The sequence below is a fragment of the Mya arenaria genome, chromosome 4 (genome assembly GCF_026914265.1).
Source record: "Mya arenaria isolate MELC-2E11 chromosome 4, ASM2691426v1".
Classification (NCBI taxonomy): Eukaryota; Metazoa; Mollusca; class Bivalvia; order Myida; family Myidae; genus Mya; species Mya arenaria.
The window spans coordinates 4794117-4811697 of NC_069125.1; the positions used below are offsets into that span (position 1 = coordinate 4794117).

The following is a 17581-nucleotide window of genomic DNA, read 5'->3' on the forward strand; positions in this document are numbered from 1 at the left end:
TTTTGCAATTCTTTATTCTATGTCTTTGTAGCAAACATTTTGTCAATATAGTTTATTCTTTTGTTGATCACAGCCTAGGCTAAGATACGGTTACCATGTGAATGAGTTTAACACGCAGAAGTGTAAATAATACCAACAAATTCACACAATCCTCCAAATTTATGGGGAAAAAAGATGGAAATTAAATCCCATGTTTTCGTTGAAACCATAGTTCATAAAGCTTTAAAAGGTCTAGGATTGGCCTTTGCCTTGCAGAACCATACCGTGTGCTCGTTTCAAAGTTACGAATTTGTCCTGCAATATGATCTGATATTTTTATGAGATAAAATTGGCGTAGTATGGGATTTTAATGTTTCCTGATATGAATGAAAATGATGAAACATAATCCAAGAAAAAACGGACACATTTGTGGCTCAGCATGTTCTTTTGAAATTATGGGTGTTCATTTTTCGCTTAACTGATTCAAGGTTACTTCCTATTCCATATACACTTTTAATCTTCCTCATTTCTTTAAAAAAAAAGGTAGGCACATTGATTAATCAAAATGAAAGAAAATATATTTTTGGGGGGAATAATACATTGCATATATAATTGGTACGATCAAACAGTTCATTGGGGAGGGAGGGGGCACACTAGGAAACAGAGGTGACATGTGTGATTTTTTTATCCCTTCGCTACGACAAACTATCTCGTTCCAACGACCTCGGGTTGTCTCTATGTCGTACATGGTCATGACAAAACTAAGTCGTGGCCACAAGATAACTAAGTCGTTGGAACGAGTAAGTAAGTCGATGCCACGAGATAACTAAGTCGTTGGAACGAGTTAGTAAGTCGTGGCCACGAGATAACTAAGTCGTTGGAACGAGTTAGTAACTCGTTGTCATGAGATAACTAAGTCGTTCGAACGAGTTAGTAAGTCGTTGTCAAGAGATAACTAAGTCTTTGGAACGAGATAGTAAGTCGTGGCCACAATATAACAATTAGCATAGTTGACACTGGATAGAATAACCATATTTTAATCATCACTTTCTTTATAAACATCAAATGTTCAGACATTCTTTAAAACTCGGGATTGTTCAGTAATCGTTCAGTCTATATTTAACAAATCCACATATCAGGACTATGTGCTAACATATTCTTAATTGTGACAAAGCGTTGTAATTTATTTTCCACGTCAAAAAGGTTTCAAATGAAGTTAATTATTATGAACTTCGTTGAACGCATTCCGTTTCGAGATTTTTTTTCGTCGGCAATTAATTATTTCGTCACCGTTACATGGTCGTGGGTGAAATAAATTTATTATATTTTGCAAGATGTTTTCACGTTTAGTATGACTAAAATGTCTATGTCAACATCGTATGGTTTACTGTTCTCATTAAAACACGTTTTTAATTTACTTAAGCACTGCGAAATGAATTAAGCTTTATATTTGAATAAGACCTATCCTTGTCAGGGTCTCTCCACGATGTAAGTGCTTTATACCAAAGATTTTATTTCAAATAGGCGTGTCTTGTTTAATTAACATGTGCCGCAAAGTTGAGAATGTTGAACATGTCTTCATTTTGGTGAAAACATCACCAGCAGTATTCTCATTAATCAAAAAGTGTGTTCATATAAATAACCTATACCTTTATCTACATAATATTTTCATATTTTTTATTTATGAGAGAGTTGTTCAATCGGACCGTTTCGCTTCATAATAATTGCACTAAAAGCCTGAATTATTTCTCCTTGGAAACTTCAAAATGCATCAAACCCAAAATAACTCGATTTTGTTAAAATCTATAAAAAGGTGTATTTTCAGTCGTAAAAAGGCGTGCATCGACCATGTAATTTGTAACAAATGCAGACGCGAATTGAAGAAGATAATATCGATCCCTTTGGGGATACAAATTGACTATTTGACAGGTTAATTTGTTGATAATAGTTGTCTTTACCCACATACCCACGAACTGACTTTCCTTTTACCTACTTTGTACATTTAAGTTATGATAAAAATCTTGGTATGTGTTCTTTTTTATTCTCGTTGATATAGTGTAATACATACATAATAGTTTTAGTCCTGATAACTGTTCGTACGTATTTTCGCCATATATTATCGCTGTATTTTTTATATTAAAGAAATTATAGATATTTATCTCTTATTCAGACATTTTACTTAGTGTTTAAAAATATATTTTATCAAATGAGATGGCAGTATGTTTCAAATATACCGATAATGTATTTTGGTAAATCAACATTCAGTCATTATATATTTTAATCAGGTGAAACGGTAGATTTAAAAGGAGGCTGGGCCAGTAGACAAAATATACACTTGACCACTGTAAGGGGTGATCAGTAGGCATTTACCAGATCAATTGGGTGGGTGTGTTTGACTTTTCATACCGAGTTATAATGGAAAATGAATAAGTATAAACTTTAGCCATAACATGATACCAAATTAATATATTGAAAACACTTCCTATAAATCAGCGAGTTGCTTAATTGGTACATATTTTTGTTATTGTTATTGTTGTAAAACTTTACTTATGTTACAGAATTCAGCGTTTATACCAAGTCAAGTAAGGTCAATACTTTTTATAAAGAGACATTTATTATACACCAGTGACAAACTGTCATTAGTAAAGATTGATTGATTTGTATAATTAAAACAATGTTGTTATTGTTGTGATTGTACGGCATACAACAGAAAGACAAAATAGTTTCTACGATCGTACATTTCGAAGTTTGACCATGTTTATGTTCACTGATATTGTAGATATTTCTTTCTGTCATAATTCATTAGTTTTTTTCCTGTTTTGTAAACAGATATTACAAATGCACAATATGCATTTAAATATTTCACAAAAGAAGAAACTTGGTCTGTATTGTGACCTGTTTGTGTCGCTGAAAATACCTGTCATAAATGTTAACAATTGTTACGATTTATACTTGAGTTTTTCTGTTACAGCTTATATATTAAAGCTGCACTCTCACAGATTGGTTGTTTTGACAACTTTTTAGTTTTTGTCTCGGAATGAGCTAATTTAAGCGTGAATGTATGGAAGCCAGTGATATAAGACAGCTGACAAGAGAGCAGATCGCAGCTTTCATATTTACGTTCGAAAATTTATTTTTTATGGCACAAAGCGTTATTAACGATGCAAAAAATTGAAAAATCGGTAGTTTACCAATTTATTGAGATACGTTCTTTTATGATTTATCTTACATTACTGAATTGAAGGCATTGATACCAAAATAAAATGATTCTGAGACATTATTTTTAAATGTCAATCTGTGAGAGTGCAGCTTTAAATATATTAAATCACACTATTACCTTTAAATGACGTAACTTTGTTAACTGGCATCAATGCTACCACTCTATGTTTTTTCTTACATGTTCGACTAAAATCGAATGGAATGCGTTATTTTCATTCTGGCCATCCCTCCAACTATCGAAGTATATTTAGGTTTAATTACAGTCTGTATAATCAATTTATAACAGTCTGTATAATCTATAATATCGACAATTACACTGAAAGGTATGACAGATAGTTTGCAGGTGCATAAAATCTTAAAATTTGTTACTTGATATACCATTATTGTTATCCATGAGAACATTACTTTTGTTTGAAAATGCATGCACGTTTGCGCCTTAATTAATTCACAGACAGTAAATATCTATCATGTTTATATATTTATGCTTTTCAAATATAAGGATAACAATTATACAGCTGTCCGCATCTTCATAGTAGAACTAATTCTTAATATTACAAGCATGTCGGTTAAGTGCAATTTTTCAAATATTCATTTTATCAAAGCGAGCACCATTAGTGATATTTGTTTTATTCGTTAATTACCTATACATGTGTTATATGCATGCTACATTTAAAATCTTATAGTGACGTTTCACAATTAGCTACTTACGTAATCATTTATTATGCTAACCCATATTTACTGGTGCATCCTTGACATATATAAGATAAAAATCAAAATTTGTAGCATATATGGTTTTCTTATTTTATTTGTATTTTCCTAATTTTTTCAAGTTATATGATGCTTTACAATGTTTAAAGTGTGTTTTTTGAAGAAAAAGGTCGAAGTAATTGTGTGGTCGGATTTGATGACGTCGGCTATGGCGTCGTCGAATGTGGTTTAGTCCACTTTGGTGTCGTCGGCTGTGATGTCGTCGGCTGTAGTATCGTCGGCTGTGGTGTCATTGGCTGTGGTGTCGTCCACTGTAGTGATTACGGCTGTGGTGACGTCGACTTGACGTCGGCTGTGGTGTCTTCGACGGCGGCGTCGTCGTTCAAAATATATAACCTAGATAATACCTATAAACAGTTAGTTATTCAAATGAAACTTGGTCCACATATTGCTAGAGACAATACCAACATGTAAAGCAAGCCCCATTACTCTATCTTCCATAAGTGTCGAGTTATGGCCCCGATGTCTCGAACGAGTCCCTTATAACACTCTCAAGCTAAGCACCTTACTTTTGATATGGTATACAATATTATTCATCTACATAGTCTTGAGATTGTTTCACGAAATTTTATTTAAGATTATCACGTTTAATTTCATTTTCATGCAGTCACCGGAGATAGCAGGGAATGGGCCTTACCTGGGGATTGCCCTATGCATTTGGCGGGGATTTTGGAATTTTACCTCGAATTGGCAGGACCGACAGTCAACGTCCCCGCTAATCCCCGGACCTGGTGGGGGGGGGGCATGGCTACAATTGACTGGTGCATTAGCTAAATGAAATAAGATACTAAAGGATGTTACGCTTAAGATTTTTTGAGAAAGTGGCCCCTGACCTTTGTTCAACTGGGGAAAAACTTGGCAACAACAGACTGGCGTTTGCGTTCGACTCGCGGCGCTCTTGTTCCGTAACCTGTATATATATGTATGTCAAGTCGAGTTTGCCATATTTGTTATTGTTATACGATTTGTGTATATAACTTGTATATAACTTATATATAGATAGTGTGTTTATGTCACATTTAAATGTGTTTAATAGTATTATGTTACTTTTATAATAGTTTAAGAGTGTACATTACAAAGTTTATGAAACTGTGTAATTATTGTAACGTTAGTTAGAGATTTTTTCTGGAGAAAATTGTTAACAATGGTTCTGTTAGCTAGGCTGTAAGCTGGGCGTTTAGCTAGGCTGTTAGCTAGGCTGTAGGCTAAGCGTTTAACGAGGCTGTAAGTAAAGGCTGTTTTACGCTTGTTTTAAATTTTAGAGTTTCAATTTCAGTTTATACATCTTAGAAAGACGGGCCATCCCATAAAGGCATTAGGCAATTTGTTCTCATTGAATGTTTTAAATACATTGAACTGGTATAGCATGGTGAACATTTAAATGGCTCTGTGTAACAATAAGTAACAATATACATTGAGACAAATATCTAATCATATCTTTCACTTGATTTAAAGCTGCGATCTCACAGATGGACCGTTTTGACTTTTTTTTTCTTTTTTTGTCTTGGTATGAGCAAGTTTTGGCGCAAATCTCTGAGAACCAGTGATAAAAGACTGCTGACAAAATATCAGATCGCAGTTTTTCATATTTTAGTAATTTACGAAAATTGATGTTTAATGCCGAAAAACTCACTTTTCTTAAAACGTTAATAACGCTTAAATTAAACTAATAAAAATTCAATTTACGAACGTAAATATGAAAAACTGCCATCTGATCTTTTGTCAGCAGTCTTATATCACTGGTTTTAAGATATTAACGCAAAAATTGGCTCAATACAAGACAACAAATATATATAAAAATTGTCAAAACGGTCAATCTATGAGAGTGCAGCTTTAAGTTAGGATATTATATTCGGTATAAGCCAAATAATATTTTTATATGTAAATAACATCCGTGTATGAGCGTACACATAACTCAGTGACGTCAGTTGCCAAATGTTTATTATATACTCATAATACTTATTGTGATATGGTAGAGGATTATTATATCTCTAATTTACGTACACATCATATTGTAAATACCATTACCTAATAAAACAAACTTAATAATGTAATGTTCATAATTGAGTCTGCGCTCAAATGAACTTTCATAAGGTAGCCGACCCACAAATATGTGACAATTGATGTCCAGTGGCCTCATAGTAGTTTGGCTTCATTTAGAGCCAGAATCATACGTGGTTACCAGGCGTCAAAATTTGTCATAATGATTAATGCAGCTATCAGAAAACAAGCTTATTTGTGGGCGGACTCCTTTAGTAAAAAGTAAAAATTTGTTCGCACTGTTGTTCAGATGGTCCTTTTTTGTTGGCCGTTTTAAACATGTGCCTTTATTTCATATTCGCAAAACGAACATACAGTTTATATTAGGCATCGTAATGGCACAACCTAACGCTTTTTTACTGCTTAAAGTATTACTCGTAAGTCATGACCACTGTGTTAAAGAAATAGAACAGTTTGTTTTAAGTTCAGTTGGATATACAGACAGTTGAAGCCTCGTTTTGAGTGAGGAATCCCTCCTTTTTCAACATACATGTTTATAGTTATGTGACGCAATTTGCGAAACCTACGGGCTATAAGTGAAAATGACGTTACACCCGAAACCACATTATTGTGGCGTTGGTTTTATTTTTACAGTCAATTATCAAACAGACCGGATAATAAGATCATTATCACGCTAAAAAGTCAGCGCGTGGAAAAGCGGACATCTCGCGTTACGTCATTTTCGCCTGTAGCCTGTTTTTTGCAGACAGTGTCACATATGAATAACTTGAACATAACTATCATGATGTATGTTCTAGTACAGTCGAACCTCGTTGGCTCGAACTCCCAGGGACCGGCGAAAATATCTCGAGCCTCGAAAAGTCGTGCCAAGCGGGAATGCTTACCTTAAGGTTAGAGAAAACGGTCCTTTAAATCCAGTTCGAGCCAACGAGGATTTCGAGTTAAGCGAGTTCGAGCCAGCGGGGTTCAACTGTATGTTGAGTGTTTGAAACGAAGCATACAAGTGCTTCTAGCTATTTCAAACATGATTCATTTTTTTCCACATTTCTCTAAGTCAGACTTTTGTTATACATGTATATCCATAAATATATATCTACGAGTTGTATAGTACTAAAATACTCATTCACTAACAATTTCTACATTGTATTCAGAGAGTAAATGAATAAAAAATGAAAGGAAAATCTAGTCTTTGAGCTTATGATTTTAGCCATACATGCGACATCTTATTTTTATCCATAGTTAGTTCCTAAGACTTCAACATAACAGTAGATTTTGGCCAGGTGTACTTTAATACATTTTGAACACGTCTTTGATAATGGTACTGTTACGGCATGCTAATTCATGAAAAAATCTGTCATGTCAAAAAGAACTACAAATAGTGGCAAGTCCATGCAATAACAAATGTAAATAAATTACCCAGCTGGGGTGGTATCCAATATGCGACTTAAGTCAATCTTATGGGCAAACATCATTGAATCCATGCACTGTAAAGGTCTGTTATTTATAACGAACAATCCGATTAGCTACATCGTTCTAAGTTCCAATTAACTGCATTGAATAACGCCTCGAATTGAACTGTACTTAGACCATATATGGTTGAATAGACCGAGATGTGTTTAACTTTATGAGAAACCAAGGGAAAACATGATTTATTCTATCACCGTTGTATGGGTGTCCGCCTCACCCCCAAGGTTGTTTGGTCAAGCCCAACCACAATAGTATACACAGTACTGTTCTAAATGGGCTGAACATAGCTGCCCGCCAAAATAAATCGTCCATAGTGACATTAAAAACGTAACTTGAAAATATTTTTAAATAATATTTTATGTAGTCCTTTTTCGGAAAGAATGATCAATGTAGTCTCATTTAAGACAACAATGAAATCAAGACTAAATCGACAGAATCTATTTGCAATGGTTCAACATATTGAGCAAGAAAACTAAGGCGTTATTATGTTTGTTTGTTTCAACTAACCCGATCCTCCCCGACCCTACTTTTTTGCCGAAGTGTGGTTATTTTTCTAACTCTCCTAAATATGTGAGTTTTTTGTGAAATGTTAAACCATTTTATATTTAAAACATAGGTCGGTGTGGTACAGAATCCCGGTTCTCAAGAAAAAAATATAGAAAATAGTTATGCCAGCCTACCTACCCTATTTATTTTAGATGTTAGTGGGAACAAAGAACATTTTTGGCCTAAGCACACACGGTACAGTTACCATTGCGGTTTGGGTTGCCTTACATTTAAATCTTGGTTGCATAATATTTCAATTGATTATGTTAATTGTGAAACTCATCTCTTGGAATTTACAAACGATAGCACATCTTACCTCAAAAGCGGACAACAAACAGACGTCTTACTAATTTTTTCGACAAAAACAGGACCCCTTTGTGGTGATAAGTTTGCTCTATAGGAAGAAACGAAGATAATGCAATTTCGAATAGATAAATGCTATTTTCATAAAGTTATTTTCATACCATCAAACAAAACAACAAGCTTCATAACAATATATTCCAATACGTAAAGTCTGCAAAATTCCTCTGATACTCCGTCGAATAGCAACTTGAGAGAGTAGAACACACCAACAGTATTATTTTCAAATGAAAGGCGACTATGAAATATAGAAGCATCGTCAGCCGTATCCCCAACTTCGCCATTACTTCACGGCACCTACATGAAGCGAGTTGTGACTAGAACAGTGTATATAAACATTTCAACAATGTATCGTACTTCAATCGAAAAAAATAAATAAAAATAACAATAATAATATGTACACGTATTTTGACTGGTGTTCGCCAATCCAAACCATGGATATCGTCGGTGAAAGGGGGGTAATCCAATTAACATTTTCGCGCCGAATTTACCGGTGTCAATGTAAACAAACGATGTCGGTATTGCGACTAGGTATGTGTACAGCTTTAGATCAGGATAACTTAGACAAATTAAAGTTGAAGAATATCAACAAGGCCACAGATTTCATCAGCAAAGACCCAGAAGAAATTGCGGAGCTTTGCAGCATACCATACAAGGTAAAAGTTGTGATTATTTTGGGAAGTGTATTAGTAGTTCGGATTATCATTGTATCGGATTACGATTGTAGAGAAACATTTATATTGAAAAAAAGTGTTATGAATTACATATATGCGTGTACTTTGGAGACAACAGTTACATTAATATATTTTTTACCCAGCATCCTCGACAAGATGCCCACGGATGGACGACAATGAAGTTGAAGTTGAAATAAACATTGTTAAAGACTAGAATTACAGTATAAAACCTTACAACTCTTTTATTAAGAACAGCTTACAGTTCCCCCATCATTACTTATAAGCCTGAGAATATTTTTGCCATTTTAGTAATAGATAATCATAAAGGGGTGTTGGTAATTAATTTAAGGGTGTGGGGCGTGGCCATAGAGGTGTGACATGACAACGCACCCGGTCCCTGTGATTAGTTTATATGTCCTTTAATATTTTACCTGTAATACATTCTGTTTTGTTCTGTTCTGTTTAATATTTTCTACTGTTTCTGAAGAAATGGTGTGCGTTCAGAATATGCTAATGGTGATTGTATTTTTTTTCGATTTCTAGGATGCTGTTGCCATTCGAAAGATTCTATTAGCCCAGTACTCGGCTGTACCTATCAACGGTAAACAATTGTACACACGTGTCGTGGAATCGTCGTGTATTTTATCGACAGGATGTGAAAGGTATTACTTCGACATATTAAATAAAACTTCTTTTTGAAAAGTCAAGATACAAAAACTGAAAAAAATGTTTTGATATATCGATGTGCTTAGTGTTGATCATTGCGAAACATAATTATGTTACCACTAGCGGATTTAGGTATTGTTTGTGTGTTGGGGGGGGGGGGGGGGCACCCTTTAAACGTCTAAGTAAATCTCGGAGACAGAATCTAATAAAACATGCTCTTAATGCACCATTCGGACTAGACATTGTAAAATTTTCAAGGAGGAGTACCCCCACCCCCCTACCAACATTTGATGGTGGGACGAATGTTAGAAGGTTGTGCCCCGAACTTAAGCCCCCTCTAACGCAACTTCCTGGATCTGCCATGGTTACACTAAAACAGTATACATTTAACCAAAGGCTTGACAGTCTTTACCCGGCCTTGAACATCATAGTGAGATGAAGTTATATTATCAATCAGGGTTATTTCAATGCTATTCACCATTTTGAAACCTTGCCCCTGTTCACAAAATTAAAGTGAGTAGATCTTCTCAATTATAACCACTTATTCTAAGACTATGACCATAAGTCTCATCATTGACGATCCTTTCTGTGGCTAAGATGAACATACATTTTTTTTCTCTTATCATTATTTTATCGAATATACGTGGAACATAAGACTCATCTGACATTTACGATACTTTCTGTTGCTAAGATGAACATACAATTTTTTTCTCTTATCATTATTTCATAGACTAGACGCCATTCTCGATGGCGGGCTATATACTGGAGAAGTAACGGAGGTTTGTGGGGGTGTGGCGGCAGGTAAAACTCAGGTGAGTCATCAGCTTTTCGTCTCTGAAGCTAAAACGTCACTTCGAAATACAAATAGACGAGGAAGAATTGAAATAACTGAAACCCAAGTACAGGCAGCAGCTGCTAATTATATATAATTGGTTGTCAAACGAAAATATAGTGTATTTATCAATACAATGCACTGTTTTATTTCGTTTTTATCCAAGTTCCTTGTGCTGAAGTTTATAATAAGAAGTGTTTGAAAAAAGAAATCCAGACTTTTGAGTTTTTTTATGCACATATCAATAGACGATTTTGACAGCTATGGTCAACCGCGGAATGCGGATATTATTATTTTTCAAAGGATTCTTGATGCCTGTAACACCCCTGACCCCAGAGTTTTTGACAAAAATGTATGCTCCGGTGTGGGATTTAGACATTTTTTCCAGTTTGTCTTATTTCCCACGATGTCACCCACCAACCCACCCACGGGCAAAAACATTGATAGGTACAATATTACGTGCCTTGCGTATTGTTAATTTGTTTATGTTCGTTTCCTTAGATATGTATGAGTGTCTGTGCCGGTGTCATTTCGAAGGAAGATCAGACGGCTGTGTGTATCGATACCAACTGTTCCTTCTCCGCACGACGCCTCGAGCAGATGATGGCAGATGACGTCGACGTATGTATGACGTCACATGACGTAAACGTCGTAAATAGCAATGGTTAAATCCATGATGGCATATTTTCACTTTATCTCAAAACTGACAAAAGATTTAATTTCACTTTAAATTTATAAAATAATACAATTAAAGTGACATTCTTATTCAAAATCAGTACATACACATGTATAACAAACATCAATTTTGACTGATAAACCTTTAACTAATTACTAAATAATGTATTAATGGAAAATATTCATTACTGATAAAAAGATTGTAAACGTGTATTTAATAGCAGAAAGCTCAAAAATATTAATAATTGGTGTATGCTAAAAGATTTACTGTGGTCTACTATAGTCTCATAAGGTAGAAATACCGTGTTTTATGCTCATTTCTTTCAAATTAAACTCGGTATCATTCATAAGACCATTGTTTTCGACATTTATTTATCCTTTTTGGAATATGTAAACAATTTTATTAATTGTAGTTAATCTTATTTGGGAGTAAGAGTGCATCTTTAAGCATTGACATTTAGAGAAAAAAACAAAACTGTTAAACTGGCCATTTTAAAGCATGAGACCTAGATGGTATTGCAAATAATGCTGTTTGAAGTGCAGTGAGGCGAACAGTTAAGGTTGATACAGTTCAATTGAAATACAATGTATTTTACTGACGATCGAGATAAATGGTGTATCTCATTTCAATACCTGTAATACGAGTGCTAAGGCGACAACATGAACGTTACAGTCATCTGCCTGTTACAAGAAATGTACCGTACTTTAACGACTCATGATCATGTCAAATATATGTTTTCAGAAAGATAACGCCCTCTTCAGAGTTCACGCGTACGATGCCTTCACTTACCACGAAGTTTTAGAAGTTCTGGAGACTTTAAAGTCAGATCTGAAGAAAGGGGACGACCCTTTTTGCACGTCCTTACGTCTGCTTGTTGTGGACAACGTAGCGTCAGTCATCTATCCATCTTTGGGTGGCGGATTCTTTGCTGACAGTAGGAATTGGTTGACTTTATTCTGCTACTCATTGTGTGTATTCATTTCATATGTCATGCTTTAAAAGTAACTCTTTTTTTTCTTCTGCTTGTTTATCAATATTTATTTTCCATTTTTGCAGACCAAGGGGGAATAACTCGATTGGGATTGACTCTGAAATCTATTGCTTCAGAATTTTCTATCGCAGTTCTGGTAATTATATTTTCGACATGTTGTAGTCAGTACGATTCTGTTTGCATTTTACATTTGTCATCATTTGGATATAAGCATTTAATCGCTAGCACCTAATGTGTTTAAATAGTATGAACGTGTTCTATTTTATGAATATGGTTGATCTATTTCTACAAAGTCAAAGCAGTAGGGTTCAATTGGAGGATTTTGGTATGAGATAGATCAAAAACTTATATATAACCTACAGCGGCTAATTTCGTATATTCGCGTCGAATAAAATGCCAAATGGCGGTGTAAAATTACAAAAATACGACATATGCCAAGTGGCGGGGCATTTTTTCTCGAAAAAACGACGGTATGTCATGTGGCGGGGGAAAAACGACGGTACGCCATGTGACGGGGGACAACGACGGTATGCCATGTGGCGGGGTAAAACGACGGTATGCCATGTGACGGGGGAAAACGACGATTTGCCATGTGGCGGGAGGAAACGACGGTTTCCCATGTGGCGGGGGGAAAACGACGGTTTGCCATGTGGCGGGGGGAAAACGACGGTACGCCATGTGACGGGGGACAACGACGGTATGCCATGTGGCGGGTGGAAAACGACGGTACGCCATGTGACGGGGGACAACGACGGTATGCCATGTGGCGGGTGGAAAACGACGGTACGCCATGTGACGGGGACAACGACGGTATGCCATGTGGCGGGGGGAAATGACGGTATGTCATGTGGCGGGGGGAAACGACGGTATGCCATGTGGCGGGGTAAAACGACGGTATGCCATGTGACGGGGAAAAACGACGGTATTCCATGTGGCGGGGGGGAAACGACGGTTTGCCATGTGGCGGGGGGGGGAAACGACGGTATGCCATGTGACGGGGGAAAACGACGGTTTGCCATGTGGCGGGGGAAAACGACGGTATGCCATGTGATGGGGGAAAACGACGGTTTGCCATGTGACGGGGGACAACGACGGTATGCCATGTGGCGGGTGGAAAACGACGGTACGCCATGTGACGGGGACAACGACGGTATGCCATGTGGCGGGGGGAAATGACGGTATGTCATGTGGCGGCGGGGGGGGGGGGGAAACGACGGTATGCCATGTGGCGGGGTAAAACGACGGTATGCCATGTGACGGGGAAAAACGACGGTATTCCATGTGGCGGGGGAAACGACGGTTTGCCATGTGGCGGGGGGGGGGGGGGGGGGGGGGCGGGGAACGACGGTATGCCATGTGACGGGGGAAAACGACGGTTTGCCATGTGGCGGGGGAAAACGACGGTATGCCATGTGACGGGGGGCAACGACGGTTTGCCATGTGGCGGGGGATAACGACGGTATTCCATGTGGCGGGGGGAAACGACGGTATGTCATGTGGCGGGGGAAAACGACGGTATGCCAATATGACGGGGGGCAACGACGGTTTGCCATGTGGCGGGGGATAACGACGGTATTCCATGTGGCGGGGGGAAACGACGGTTTGTCATGTGGCGGGGGAAAACGACGGTATGCCATGTGGCGGGGGGGGGGACGACGGTTTGCTATGTGGCGGGGTAAAACGACGGTATGCCAATATGACGGGGGGAAAACGACGGTTTGCCATGTGGCGGGGGGGGGGGAAACGACGGTATGCCATGTGGCGGGGGGGGGGGGGAACGACGGTTTGCCATGTGGCGGGGTAAAACGACGGTTTGCCATGTGGCGGGGGAAAACGACGGTATGCCATGTGACGGGGGAAAACGACGGTTTGCCATGTGGCGGGGGATAACGACGGTTTGCCATGTGACGGGGGGCAACGACGGTTTGCCATGTGGCGGGGGATAACGACGGTATTCCATGTGGCGGGGGGAAACGACGGTATGTCATGTGGCGGGGGAAACGACGGTTTGCCATGTGGCGGGGGGGGGGGGAAACGACGGTATGCCATGTGACGGGGGAAAACGACGGTTTGCCATGTGGCGGGGGAAAACGACGGTATGCCATGTGACGGGGGAAAACGACGATTTGCCATGTGGCGGGGGATAACGACGGTTTGCCATGTGGCGGGGGGGGAAACGACGGTATGCCATGTGACGGGGGAAAACGACGGTTTGCCATGTGGCGGGGGAAAACGACGGTATGCCATGTGGCGGGGTGAAAACGACGGTATGCCATGTGACGGGGGGCAACGACGGTTTGCCATGTGGCGGGGGATAACGACGGTATTCCATGTGGCGGGGGGAAACGACGGTATGCCATGTGACGGGGGGAAACGACGGTTTGCCATGTGGCGGGGGAAAACGACGGTATGCCATGTGACGGGGGAAAACGTCGGTTTGCCATGTGGCGGGGTGAAAACGACGGTATGCCATGTGACGGGGGGCAACGACGGTTTGCCATGTGGCGGGGGATAACGACGGTATTCCATGTGGCGGGTGGAAACGACGGTATGTCATGTGGCGGGGGAAAACGACGGTATGCCATGTGGCGGGGGGGGGACGACGGTTTGCCATGTGGCGGGGTAAAACGACGGTATGTCAATATGACGGGGGGAAAACGACGGTTTGCCATGTGGCGGGGGAAAACGACGGTATGCCATGTGACGGGGGGCAACGACGGTTTGCCATGTGGCGGGGTAAAACGACGGTATGCCATGTGGCGGGGGGGGGAACGACGGTTTGCCATGTGGCGGGGTAAAACGACGGTATGCCAATATGACGGGGGGAAAACGACGGTTTGCCATGTGGCGGGGGAAAAACGACGGTATTCCATGTGGCGGGGGGGACGACGGTTTGCCATGTGGCGGGGTAAAACGACGGTATGCCATATGACGGGGGGGGGCGACGGTTTGCCATGTGGCGGGGGGAAAAACGACGGTATTCCATGTGGCGGGGGGACGACGGTTTGCCATTTTGCGGGGTAAAACGACGGTATGCCATATGACGGGGGGAAAACGACGGTTTGCCATGTGGCGGGGGAAAAAACGACGGTATTCCATGTGGCGGGGGACAACGACGGTTTGCCATGTTGCGGGGTAAAACGACGGTATGCCATATGACGGGGGAAAAACGACGGTTTGCCATGTGGCGGGGGGAAAACGACGGTATTCCATGTGGCGGGGGGACGACGGTTTGCCATTTTGCGGGGTAAAACGACGGTATGCCATATGACGGGGGGAAAACGACGGTTTGCCATGTGGCGGGGGGAAAAACGGCGGTATTCCATGTGGCGGGGGGACGACGGTTTGCCATTTTGCGGGGTAAAACGACGGTATGCCATATGACGGGGGGAAAACGACGGTTTGCCATGTGGCGGGGGGAAAACGACGGTATTCCATGTGGCGGGGGGAAACGATGGTTTGCCATGTGGCGGGGGAAAAACGACGGTATGCCATGTGGCGGGGGAAAAACGACGGTATGCCATGTGGCGGTGGAAAACGACGGTATGCCATGTGACGGGGAAAAACGACGGTATGCCATGTGACGGGGGAAACACGACGGTATGTCATGTGGCGGGGGAAAACGACGGTTTGCCATGTGACGGGGTAAAACGACGGTATGCCATGTGACGGGGGAAAACGACGGTTTGCCATGTGGCGGGGGAAAAACGACGGTGTGCCATGTGACGGTGTAAAAAACGTCGGTATGCCATGTGGCGGGGATGAAAACGACGGCATGCCATGTGGCGGGGTGAAAACGACGGCATGCCATGTAGCGAGATGAAAACGACGGCATGCCATGTGGCGAGGTGAAAACGAATACCACATGGCAAACCGTCGTTTTACCCCGCCACATGGCAAACCGTCGTTTTACCCTTCCACATTGCATACCGTCGTTTTTCCCCCGTCACATGGCATACCGATGTGTTACCCCGTCGAGGTGAAAACGACGGCATGCGATGTGGCGGGATGAAAACATCGGTATGCCATGTGGCGGGGATGAAAACGACGGCATGCCATGTAGCGAGATGAAAACGATGGCATGCCATGTGGCGGGGTGAAAATAAGAAAATACGACAGCATTTTCAAATACGACAGCATACCATTTGGTGGGTAATTACAGATAATTATTTCGTTTGTTCACCCCACAACATAGCGTTTTTTCGCTCAACCACATGGCGTATTTTCGTATTGTTATTTTTCGCGGTGAAAATGCAAAATTGCAGAAATCAGCCACAAAATTTAGCCATGCTGCATTTACGATTTGATTACTGTTTTAACTGTTGGTAAACTGTTATTTTTCCCGCCAGATATCGAATAATAATGTGACAGGCGAGGGCGGGGCCAAGGTCGCCTCTCTGGGTCGCCAATGGTCACAAATACCACACGTGCGCTTCATGCTCGATGGTGGCGAAGAAACCCAAGATGAGAGAAGCGCCAGTGTTATAAAAAACACAAGAGGGGTATGTTTTTATGCATTCATGGACTGAAAACGAAATTAAACCCGTCTGAATTCTGAGTGTGATAGTATACTTCAGTTTAACTTTGTTAAAGATTTTTTTTGTAAATATTGGAATCTGTTTCATTGATAATTACGTCTGTTTGTTGGTCGCCTTAACTGAAAGAGAATGTGTCTGATTATAAACAAGTGTCAGAGGAGTTGATCGTGTCATATGTTTCTGCTTTTTCAGGCGATAGGAGCTTGTACCAAATTCTCCATCACAGAAAACGGTCCTCTCAGATGACAGGATAAATTTGATGAACAGTTTACCACAGATAACATGGGGGGTTCTATTTGTTTGACAAGGGATTATGACTTGGATTCCATAATATACAAAGGAAAGCTTATTCAAGACGTATATATACCTGTCATTGTTTAATTTTAAACATAGTTGTCAATGAGCGAAGTAAAAAATGTTCACAACAGACATCTATACAGGTGTGAACATGCCCTGACTCATTTTAGAGCTACATGTATACAATCATACGAGTACTGCCGCCATTGATATAACGTGATATAATGCTGGTACAGACTGGTGACGGTGTATTTTATCTATCACGGTTTTCCAAACGACGGTCACGAGGCCGCATGAACTTTAGTCAAACTCGTTTTGTTCAAGTCATTAGGGTCCTGGGAAATGCTTCGAGATAACGAGCATTCGGTATAAGCAATATATAGAAAGTGTAAAACTAAACCGAAAAATGTCGAAAGGAGTAACGACATTACCCAATCATCGAGGTAATAGATTTCGACATAACGAGTGTAAATCTTGTACACTGGAATTGTTGTGTCATTTTATTTTCAATGTTCATGGATTATTCAATAAAATGTGTTTAATGCTCTGTGATTTGTGGTCATAATA

The 17581-nt window shown here is 40.1% G+C and overlaps 2 protein-coding genes across 2 annotated transcripts in view; both read left to right on the forward strand.

The window, feature by feature from the left end:
• LOC128231218 (uncharacterized) overlaps window positions 1-7148 on the forward strand; it is a 14351-nt gene extending 7203 nt beyond the window's left edge. The window contains exon 2 of the mRNA XM_052943748.1: window positions 1-7148. This exon is cut by the window's left edge and continues 341 nt beyond it. The gene's annotated coding sequence lies outside the window, so the exon portion shown is untranslated.
• Window positions 7149-8848: 1700 nt separating this feature from the next.
• Window positions 8849-17542, forward strand: LOC128232636 (DNA repair protein RAD51 homolog 4-like). The gene is made up of 8 exons (XM_052946307.1): window positions 8849-8996; window positions 9558-9676; window positions 10411-10492; window positions 11014-11133; window positions 11930-12122; window positions 12245-12315; window positions 16529-16681; window positions 16910-17542. Exons 1-8 carry the CDS (start codon window positions 8853-8855, stop codon window positions 16961-16963), a joined length of 936 nt encoding a protein of 311 aa, XP_052802267.1. The 5' UTR covers window positions 8849-8852; the 3' UTR covers window positions 16964-17542.
• Window positions 17543-17581: the final 39 nt, after the last annotated feature.